The sequence below is a fragment of the Emys orbicularis genome, chromosome 2 (assembly GCF_028017835.1).
Source record: "Emys orbicularis isolate rEmyOrb1 chromosome 2, rEmyOrb1.hap1, whole genome shotgun sequence".
NCBI classification, from domain to species: domain Eukaryota; kingdom Metazoa; phylum Chordata; order Testudines; family Emydidae; genus Emys; species Emys orbicularis.
Window position 1 is genome coordinate 248,389,450 of NC_088684.1, and position 11,650 is coordinate 248,401,099.

The 11,650-nt window shown below is 44.1% G+C and overlaps 1 protein-coding gene across 1 annotated transcript in view; it reads left to right on the forward strand.

Annotated features, from left to right (window-relative positions):
* The window catches only part of ICA1 (islet cell autoantigen 1), an 89,820-nt gene extending 78,458 nt beyond the window's left edge, over positions 1 to 11,362 (forward strand). Inside the window, exons 12-13 of the mRNA XM_065398744.1 lie at positions 2,196 to 2,474; positions 11,241 to 11,362. Coding sequence (XP_065254816.1) covers positions 2,196 to 2,474; positions 11,241 to 11,362 — 401 coding nt within the window. The remainder of the gene's footprint in view (positions 1 to 2,195; positions 2,475 to 11,240) is intronic.
* The last annotated feature ends 288 nt before the right edge of the window (positions 11,363 to 11,650 follow it).

An 11,650-nucleotide genomic window follows, 5' to 3' on the forward strand; every position in this document is an offset into this window, starting at 1 on the left:
AGTGTCGGAGGGGGGTATGAAGTAAGAAAGTCCATAACTTATGACCTAGTATAGCTACCACACTAGAATAGTCACAAGAAATTGAGTTTTCAGATTTAAATCTTCATGTATAATTTCTTCACTAACGAGGTGTGACACACATGAAAACTGCAAACCTAGCATAGTTTTGATCTGAGCTGTATCACTGCAAACCTTCTTCCTGTTGTGGTAAATTTAATTTGTGGTGAGGTGCAGTAATGGTATCACATTATCACTAGTAACAACACTCTTAATACATGTTATCTTCTCCTGCTAGTCTTGAAACTTCATGAAAGTAAAACATTTCCTGCTGAAACACTAGGAGAGTATGTGAGTGCTTAGATATCAGAGTGATAAATGCCTGAGAAATACTAGATAGAGTACTGTTGTTACCATAGTCATGAGTGCACTGTAAATATATGGATAAGTACTGCTAGGTGAACTTTGAAAAGTTTTGAAGGTATTAATATTCTTAGCCACTCCTCTGAGATGAGGGGGGGGGGGGGTGAAAATCTCATGAGATAGGTTTTCTTGTGATACTCCTAGTAATTTCTAATAGGAATGCCAGGAGAATAGGCTTTTTTGTGCTCTTTCCATTTTTGATCCTACCTAGGAAATGCAGAACCATATAAAAATGTAAATTAAAAAGATGTTTAAATGTTTGGATTCTACCTTAATATTGGCTAAAAATTCAGGCTGGTTCTTATTTTATAGGAGCTGGTTTACTCATTCCTCATATGTAGATGTTTGTATTCTCCTATGTGATATTGACTCATGTGCCTATTTAAAACTCAAGTTCTGCCCCTTTTCTCTCTACTGACTCCACTGTGGTAACTTCAGTGTAAATCATTATGGTCGTTTAAAAAAAAGAACACATTGAAGTAGGGAGTTACATTTAAATAAAATGTAGTGACCATTTTGCCTCATGAGATCCTGTTGTCCATTCTTATGATCTCTTATGCCAAAAACATTAAAAGCATCTGTAATCTCTACAGTTGTATGTAAGCTGAAGTGGAGGACAAAGTAAGATAACTAGTCATCTGAAGCTTTGCAAAATGAAGCTGCCTCTTGTGCTTTCACATGCTTGAGGTATACATAATTGAGGTAAACTGTTAAGTTTCAGTACTGTGATAGTATCAGACTTGTAACCAGCGCTAAGTAGCAGATGGAAACCACTGTTTTCATTATCAGCATAGTCCCTCAATATACCTGTAGTTCTAAACGTTTCTGGGTGAAGATGAAAGTAATACCTATTGATTAAATCCAGAGATGGTTTCTTTCAGTTTGAGTACTGTGACAATATCGGATGTAACCAGATGGTTAATAGTTATGATCAGGAATTACATGTGCTGTGTATGTCTGTGTTGGGGGGGGGTGGGAATAGACTTTTTAAAAACACTAACCTTGTCAGTGATAACCTAGCAGCTTCTTTAACCACAGTTCCTTTGATATAGAATGGGAAACAGGTCAAGAGGATAACGAGGGTTAAGCGCTGGGACTTTCAAAAGTACTCTGTGCTGGTCTAACTGTGCTCCCATTAAAATTAATGGGAGTTTTAACATTGACTTCAATGGGAGAAGCATTAGGCCAAAGCTGAGTGTCTTTGAAAATCCCCCTCAACATGTATGCAGTTTTCTCAAATAGAGACCCCCAACTGATCCAGTCATTCATCAGTGGGTCAAAAAGTCCAACTGAACAAATGTTTGCTATATATTTGAATCTTACACAGGCAGCCTTCTATTTGGGCATGCAGCAACCTGATTTAATTTAAGGTCAAATGAGTCTTTTTAGAGTGCACGTATAACAGGGACCCGGACAGCAAGCAGAAAAGCAGCCTTCTAGAGTTTATTAAACCTTGGACTATACGGTGCTTTGGTTTGTGATTATGAACTTGTACTGCATTTTAAATGGAAAAAAGTCTCTGTGGAGGTAATTGTTTTCAAGTACCTATCAAAGAATACCTTGCTGCATAAGCTGCAACCAGACTTGTCCACAGAAGCCGGGTCTGGAAATGGGAAACCATAGACATCCACACCGAGTATACAATCTGAATATGATTCAGTATTTTAAAACTGAATTGAAGTTTTCTGTATTCCACTTCATTCTGCATTTGTTTCCCTGAAAGTTAATTCATCTGTAGTAATTTGTCTTGTTCCCCACGTTTTGTTTAAAATCAGCTCTGAAAGACCATTTTGCAAACTCCCTGGAGCCTGAGTCTGGTGATAAGGATGATATGGTATTGTTGAATGAGATCCTCAATGCTTCCTCGTTGGATGAGGGGGAATTCAGCAAAGAGTGGACAGCTGTCTTTGGAGAAGACCCACTCACTGACCTCTCCACTACCTCTTCAGTCGGAGAAATGGAGAGCACTCCATCATCAGCGGCAGCACCATCAGGCTTTCTTCCCTCACAGCTCTTAGACCAAAACATGAACGATTTACAGTCCTCTCTACATGGTGAGTGTGTGTCTTGCACTTGCGTAAGTTTTTCCAGATTTGGGACCTTAGTCTCTCTTTACTTCAGTTCCCAATCTTTGTCCGTCTTGGCTATTTAGAGTGTAAACTCTTATGGTATGTCTACACTGCAATAAAATGCCTGTGGCTGGCCCATGTCAACTGACTCCAGCTTGGGCTGTGGGGCAATAAAATTGCTGTGTAGACATTCAGGCTCGGGCTGGTGCCCGACCTCTGGGAATGAATGTCTACACTGCAATTTTATAGCCCTGTGAGCCTGAGTCATCTGACATGGGCTGGCCACCAGTGATTTAGTGCAGTGTACAGATGATACCCTGAGGGTCAGAAATTTTCTCTTACTATACGTACATTATCTCACGCAATGGGGCCTGATCTCATATGGAGCCTCTTAGTGATACGGTAGTACAAGTTGTTGTTGTTATTTCTAAAGGAGAAAGCAAGCCAGTTTTATTTTTAAAAGTTCTTGGTTAACAAACAATTGCTCTCTCTAGGTTTTTATATTCCACTGCAAATGTAGCGCTCTAGTTCAGCTGCCTTTTTAAAGGGAGCATTAGCTTTCCTCTTGCTATACTTTCAATCCCATTTACTTATCCATAATAATTAAAGGACTCTTATTAACATTATCTGTGTAGACATATCATTCAGCTGGAGAAAAATGTGCAACTTGCTGGTTCCATTTCTAAATTGAATTGTGGTAACTTTTTTTTTAACTTACTTCCCACATTTGCAGGAATGAAAAGTAAGCTGCTTGACTTCCTTACTGTCTCACTGATAATCTTTTTGTCTAGTCATGTCATAAAGCCATTCTCAGTGAACAGGCAAACCAGAATAGGCTCAAGGCCAACAAATGCTTTCAAATTTATAAATTGCAATTTGTTTTTTCAAAGGCAAAATTCCTCTCTCTAACTTGCTCTATAGTGATAATCATAGAATATCAGGGTTGGAAGGGACCTCAGGAGGTCATCTAGTCCAACCCCCTGCTCAAAGCAGGACCAATCCCCAACTAAATCCCCAAATCGCCCCCTCAAGGATTGAACTCACAACCCTGGGTTTAGCAGGCCAATGCTCAAACCACTGAGCTATCCCTCCCCCATGTACAGTACATGAGACTACTTCATAAAGAGACGCTGGTAATCTCTTAAAGCAGTCCTTTTCAGAGCCAGTGTTTCATCACAAAAATCAGCACAGTTTGTATTGAGGACTTTTTTTTAAATTGGTTTACTTGTTAAACTGTCTGTTCTCCTCAAGCAAGAGCAGAGTCCACTGTCTCTTTCAGAGGCGTTCTGCTCCCCAACTCTTAGTGCAAGGACAAAAAGGAAAAACTATGTAAGAGTTAAATACTGTTCTACAATATGTTCAGATTTGTGGTCTGCCAGTCTCATCAGTGTAAATCTCCCATCAGTTAGTTCTTTGAGCCAAATACTGGTCTCACGGAAGTCAGTGGGAGAAAGTTTCCAGGCAAAATTCCCATTTGTTTCTGTGAAATTAGAATTTGGCCTCATTTACTTAACCGACTCAACCTATCCATTGCCAACAATTGGCATACAAATGGGGTTCTGATTTCTGTAGTAACCAATAAACACTGATAAAACATCACTATGCCAAAGGGGGTAGGGGAAATGTTTATCCAGTAAACTCCAGAAAAACACGGGAAATGGTTACTCAATTCATGTTGCCTTCATCCCTTTCCCAATGCAGTTTGTTTATATAGGCCAGGGGTTCTCAATCTGTGGGTCGGGACCCCAAAGTGGGTCGCAACCCCATTTTAATGGGGTCGCCCAGGCTGGTGTTAGACTTGCTGGGGCCTGGGGCTAAAGCCAAAGCCCGAACCCCACCACCTGGGGCTGAAGCCCAGGGCTGTAGCCCCAGGGCTAAGGTTACATGCCTCCTGCCCAGGGCAGAAACCCTTGGGCTTCAGCTATGGACCCCCACCGGCCCAGGGTGGTGGGGCTGGGGTGTGCTTGGGCTTCGGTCCCCTCCTGGGGTCATGTAGTAACTTTTTGTTGTCGGAAGAGGGTCACGCTGCAATGAAGTTTGAGAACCGCTGATGTAGGCAATGCCCCTGCTCCCTGGCTTGTATCTAACATTATATCATGCTGGGTATATCATGCTCAAATAGAGTGGCAGCAAATTCCTACATTTCTATTGGCCATTCATTAGACGGAGTATTGTGCACATGCGTGGGATTTAAAACAATACTGTATTACAAATTATGGAAGCAATTTAAAAAACGCTTCATCGCACAAGAGCCCCAGAAGAATATGTCCATGGTTATCAGGATTTCATTGTGGAAGACAGCAAAGGAAAGAAGGTACTAGTGTGCAAATATTGTAGAGCAGGGATTGGCAACCTTTGGCACACGGTCCATCAGGGAAATCTGCTGGTGGGCTGGGACGGTTTGTTTACCTGCAGCGTCCGCAGGTTTGGCCGATTGCAGCTCACACTGGCCGCAGTTCACTGTGCCAGGTCAATGGGGGCTGTGGGAAGTGGCGTGGGCCAAGGGATGTGCTGGCTGCCGCTTCCTGCAGCTCCCATTGGCCGGGAACGGCGAACCGCGGCCAGTGGGAGCTGCAATTGGCCGAACCTGCGGACGCTGCAGGTAAACAAACCGCCCCGGCCCGCCAGCGGATTTCCCTGATGGGCTGCATGCCAAAGTTTGCCGATCCCTGCTGTAGAGTTATGATACATATTGTGTATCAGAAAAAACTTCTACTAGAATTAGCAGACATCTGTAGTCTAGAATACACACACTAACCTGAAAAACCCACCATCAAAACCAGATACCTTTAGCGCTGCACCAGTTGTCCATTAATGAAACTGTGACGAGATTTAAAAGAAAAAGATGAGGAGATGGATGTGGCACATGAATTTACAAGGGCTTTGGTACAATCTAGTGTAAGCCTTTCCCAAGCAGATTGGCTGATAGAATTATAAATAATAAAGGAAGCCTAACTTAGTGGTATGTAAGTTTAAACTTTTAACAGTGCAGGGTCACATTTTAAGGAGGTAGAGGCCCGCTTGTGAGGGGCCTGTGGCACAATTGTCCAGTTTGCTTGTATGAATATAGACAATGCATCTCTGCCCTAGGTTTCCATCTCTTTTCCCTTCTTACTAGAGTTGGTGACAACCTGCTGTTCATTGGTAGGGAAAGGACATAAAAGACCCCTGCCACCTCTAATTTTATGTGATTCTGTGGGCATGTCTACACTTACCAGTAGATCGACACTGCTGCAATCGATGCAGCAAGTGTTGATTTAGCAGGTCTGGTGAAGACACGCTAAATCTATGGGAGAGCACTCTCCCATCGGTTTGTGTACTCCACCTCCCCGAGAAGCATAAGGGAAGTCAACGGGAGACGCTCTCCTGTCGACACAGCACTGTGTAGCCACCTCCGTAAGTGGATCTAACTACATCAACTTCAGTTACATTATTCACGTAAGTTAGATCGATTTACCGTCATAGTGTAGACCAGGTCTATAAAACACTCCTGCTGTCTATTTTAATAAAATGGCCTTGGCATTAATTATAAACAGAGGGGAACCGCTTTACCTACCAATCAAATAGAAAGAGGTCAGATCGCCACAGTAATGGCGGTAGTCTACTGAAGCGAGCAAGACTCTAGGGTATAGACTTTATCTTAAATGGCCTTTGGAACACGAACCAGTGGCACCAGGACCCAGTATCTGACAGGCATGGCAAAAGATAAGAAAGTAAGTAGAGGGATGGAGGACGAGGAAAGTGGAGCGAAACTATGGGAGACAGAGAAGGAAGGTGTGGGCTTGTAGAAAGAAGGGAGATGAGAACAAATGAGGATATTCTGAATGCTAACAATTTATATATATGTGTGTGTGTGTGTGTATTACAATTAAGATATCCTAGAATTAGGGACCATTGATCAGTAAAATTGGTGGTTGGATAAGTAAGTCACATGCAGGGCCGGCTCTAGGTTTTTTGCCGCCCCAAGCAAAAAAAATTTTGGCTGCCCCCCCCCCCCCCCCCCAGCCCTGGGCTCTCACCCCCCCCCCAGTGTCCTCCCCCACCCACACCCCCTGCCACCCCAGCGCTGGGCTCTCTCCCACCCACCCCCACCTGCACCCCCTGCTGCCCCAGCCCTGGGCTCCCCCCCACCAGTGCTGACTCCGTCACTCCCCCCTCGTCTCCAGCCGGTCCAGCGCTGGCAGGATTGTGGTAAGCAGCGGGGCTCCCGGGCCGCGCCTCAGCCCAGGGTCCCTCCAGCCAGGGCTCCCACCTCCAGGACCGGCCGGGACCAGGAGGGCAGAGCCGGGGGACCGCCCCAGCAGGGGGCTACGGAGCCGGGGCAGGGTAGCCCCAGAGGAAGCGGAGCCCCGGAGAGCAGGACGTGGGCCCCGCACGGCAGCGCCCCGCCCTCTATGGCTCCGCTGCTGCTGCTGCTTCTGGCCGCCCTGCCGCAGTCCCTGGGCGGCTCGGGCTGCTTCGCCCAGCCCCGGCTGCGGCGCTGGGGGGTGGCTGCCCTGCGGCACCTGCAGGCAGCTCCGTGTGCCCCGCGGGGTGTCCCCCAGCCTGAGTGTCCCCCGCTCGAAGCCTGCCCGGCCCAGCCACAAGGTGCGGCACTGCTCCGTCATGGCGCAAACTGCAGCGGCCCCAGGGCACCCCCGCGCATGAGGCGCTGCTGCTGCCAGGCCCAGCTATAGTCTTTTGCCACCGGAAGCAACAAAAAAAAAAAAAAAAAGAGGCCGAAATGCCGCCCCTGAAAATGTGCTGCCCCAAGCACGTGCTTGGTTTGCTGGTGCCTAGAGCCGGCCCTGGTCACATGCAGAGAAGACAACATTATGATAGGATTACTGGGAAGAGGATCTGGCTACATATATACACAGACGTAGCACCACATATCATGGTTAGACTTGTGGTAGCGTATACCCTATAACCGTCATAAAAATGAAAGGACTGAAATAACGTGCACCCATTATAGCTACAATAAGCACCTTAGATAACTGTAAATAAAATAATTTAAGGGAAAAAGTCCTATTTTCCTGTGTGTTTACATTGCATGTTTAACAGTGTAATATGGAAGCCTAGTGCTTGTGATCCTGTCTTCCTGTACTGGCGGAGCCCAGCGATTGCATAATCCACAGCTCTCTCACAGGAAAAAGGAGGGGAGGGGTGTTAACTCAAGGGTAAAGACTTGGCGTTTTGGTGCTAAAGTTGGTGGGTTCTATTCCCACTGTTGACTGTGGTGCCTGTGTGTATATGTTATAGCAGCACTTTGTGTGTAGTCAGTTTCGCTGTTTACTTTGTGTAGTTAGTTTCTCCCTTGCTGAAAAGAATTTTAAAACCAAGGAAGAAGAAGAACCACCCATATAAAATCTTTTTTAAAAGGAACCTAAAGAATAAAGTTCTGGGTATGCTATTTAAAGGTGCTTTATAAGGACCTGGAATTTTTAAAATTAATCATTTAAAAATAGCTTCAAGTTAAGTGTCCCTTTAAATACTTAGCTTTGGCCAATAAATGAAATGATGGTCCCTGGAACTATACAAGAGCAGCAGCAGAAGAAAAAATTACAGCATGGGTCAGATTTTAGCTAAATCGTAGTCACATTTACCACAATTCAAATGTTAAAAATCCTCCCACCCACCCTCCTGCCTGACTGGATTGTCTGCACTGGAGCTTCTGTGAACAGGAACTAGTTCTGACTATTTTTTAAAATGTGCTTGGAAGGTGGTCTTGTTAGGAGGGAGGCAGGACAAGTGCTCTTTTAGGCAGAGTGGAAATTTGGCTGTGCAGACGGAAAGCACACGATTGCCTTAGCCTTTCGGAACGTGCAACTGGTCAGCAGATACTCTTCTCAAGGACACTGCTCCTTTGCAGAAGTTAACGGCTTATCTCTATGGAAATGAGGGAGAATATGAGCAGCAGTAACCATAACCGGTAAAGGGGTGAGGCTGGTGTATGACTCCATCAACTGATATGAGTTTTCTGCTGTAAAGTACCCAGGATGATACGAGTTCATTAAATAATTACTGTTGATTGACACTAATGCAACTTTGTTATTGAATTTTAGGCTGGGCAGCTAACAGTGTTAGCCATCCATCTATACCACAGCCAGCACAGAAATCAAACAGCCTGAATGTGAACACCAACAAGATGCCTGCGAAAGGTGATATGTTCATTATTAGTGTTTTCCGTTACTCTAAGTTTATTTGCATAATACATTTACCTTCAGGAATTGTATGTGCACACTAATTAAATACTTTACTTTAGATACTCGATGTTGGAATATATATGTATTTGTATTTGCTGGCACTAAACCTGGTGAAATGTAATGAGCAATCATTTAAGTTCCAATGAAATAGCAGATGAAACACAGGGGTTTCTGCTCTAAAATCTGTGAGCCATAGAATTGCATCCACGTGCACTCAGTCTGAACTGAACCTCATTTGTTCTGGAGTTCAGGGAGGACATTATGGCTGAAGTACAGGCCTCTGAAATGGTAGAACAGAGTCCTAACTGAACATGCTGATCAAGATGTTATTTCAGTGACGTGCCCCATGTTACAGTAATCTGTTTGCTTTGAGGTGCCTGTAGCAACAAGTGAATTATATTGCAAAGAGTGCAATCCTGCATCCTTTACCAGGACATAACTCCCATTGGCTTTGGTTGGGGTTTGCTGAAAGATTGGGCAAAGTACATGTAAAGTGTTCATTACATGTCTCTAGCCTCTTGTGTGTGTGCACAAATTCCTCAAAGATCTCTTATGCAGGAAAGACCAGTGACCTAAACCATATTGTGTATTTTTGTTTCCTTGCTGAAGTGTGTGAAGTTTCTTTGCATGGTTAGGTGCGTAGGGCTGAGTGGGTTTTGGCATCCGTTTTAGATGTGGTCATAAAGTGGGTGGGGAAGTCGCAGTTGTGATAATTGCATCAGTTACAATAAACTTCATTAGATTAGTCTAAAACCTATTCCAATAATTGTGAAGGTGGCAAAGAGATTCTATTTCTCAGCCATACAGATAGTGAAGTCAGACCCAGCAGAACTTTTCTCGTCCATAAATCGCTTTGTGAACCCAGATTGCCTCCGATCAACCCCAGAACACAGTACCTCCCACTGAGAGGAAGTATTTTATTTCACATAAAATAGATCCACAGGTCACCGAAAACAACATGCTGACTACAAGACCAGAAATGCAATTCTCTCCTCCTTCCAGGAATTCAGCCCCTTCACACACACAGTAGTCATGAACTCACTGACAGCAATCAGACACACCGCCTGTGACTTGGACCCCTACGAGGGGTGGTCAAGCAGGGTGATTGCCCTGGGCGCCTTCTTCCAGGGTGCGCTGTCCCACTGTGTCACTTGGCTGTTTTACTGCACTCTGGCCAGTTGGCCGTTTTTGCTGTGCTGATTGGCTGTTTTTTGGCTTGGCACAGGGGAGGGAGGGCAATGAAAACATTTTCTGCCCTTCCTGGATGGTAAGAGAAAACAGAAGACATCTGGGACACCTGTTAACAGAGATTGTCCACAACTCCTTTGACTAAAGAGCCCTAATACATGCAACAGTGCAACTAGTACTGAAGAGACCATTCCTTGGTGTTAGAGACCTTTCAATCAACTGCCCAGTAACTTGCCTCCCTTTTCTAACTAAGCTATTTGAGATGCTAGCACTTCAGTGCCAGCTGCCTATGTTTTGGATCGTTCAGGCTAGGGCATGGTACTCAGACAGTACTTGTTGCTCTGATGGATATCTTCCTCCTGTTCATAGGAAAAGGAAGTACATCCCATGATCATTTTGTTTCATCTCTCTGGCACCTGAGACCATGTACTCCTGTCCCACCTACAAGCTGCTTCAGGGGTGAATGGAAATGCCCTGAAATGACTGAGGTCCCTCTTCTCAAACTGAACTTAGATTATTATGGGCAACTTTTCCTCCTAAGAGGGTCCTTCAGACCTCTCAGTGCTTTTTTATTACCCAGCCAACTAGCCCCTGCCTGAGACTTAGCCCCAGCCTAGCAGACACAGATAAGGCTATGGGGAAAAATTAATTCAAAATCTCCAGGCTTATTTATTGGAATTCATTCTATCGAGGTGTGAAGCTGCTAACCCTGAATAGCTCCAGCAGTTACAAAATGCAACAGCCTGTTAACATAGCAGGTTGCTGTGAACCTAGAGTACAGTTCAGAGTCTCCTGTCTTGGTATTCAAAGCCCTACAGGGGATTGGCCCTACTCTCCCTCTACAGCTATAACCACTACATTTCATCAGAGTTATGAAACTGTTGACCAGTCTGGGAGACAGAGCTTTCACAGGAGAAGATTGGAAGTGGTTAGTCCCGTGGCCAAAGCTACATGCAAAACTCATTTCTCTCACTTTGTTCTCCTTCCATCACATTCGCAAACTGAAACAAAACACCTGTCAAGTTATCAAGCAATTTCTCCTACAGGCTGGAAACAGGGAGATGGGGGGTGTAGGGAGGGGAGAAATAATTTGTATCTTCAAATAATTAGGAAGTGCTCAGATATTTAAAATTGGGGAGCATATAAATACCTGTATAGACTGATGTGCTACATGCATTTCTACAGAAATGGGTGGATATTTAATTTTGTTGTAAGTAATATGTTGAAATGTAATTCATTACACTATTTCTAGAAGGAGATGCATTTTCTTCATCAGCTTAACAATACTCATGGCATTCATTTTGTTTGATCTTCTGCATTAAATCAGCTATGTTTAAGTCAAGTAAGAATTCTGACATGGTATATTTCACTATTCCAGAACCTGCAAAGAATCCTAAAGACCTGACTGCTTGGTTCAATCTTTTTGCTGACCTTGACCCGTTATCCAATCCTGATGCTGTTGGGAAAACAGATAAAGAACATGAATTGCTCAATGCATGAGTCTGCGGCCTATGGTAACTCACACTGCTCCGTTCATTAACACTATCTTCGGGTTTAGAAGACTACAACAAAATCAGTATGCTGTTGTGAAACTATAAAGTATGTGCCATTATAATAAAACTAAAGGGATTTAACCCCCTTTTATATAGGTACAATTATTTGATCTTGTTTTGTATAAAGAGTTTGCATTTATTTTCTATGTGGACTTACCAAATGAGGTTAAAATTTAGGACAGAATTCTAGCCATATTAGGATACCTGCTGAAACACTGTCATTGCCTGAGGTGTG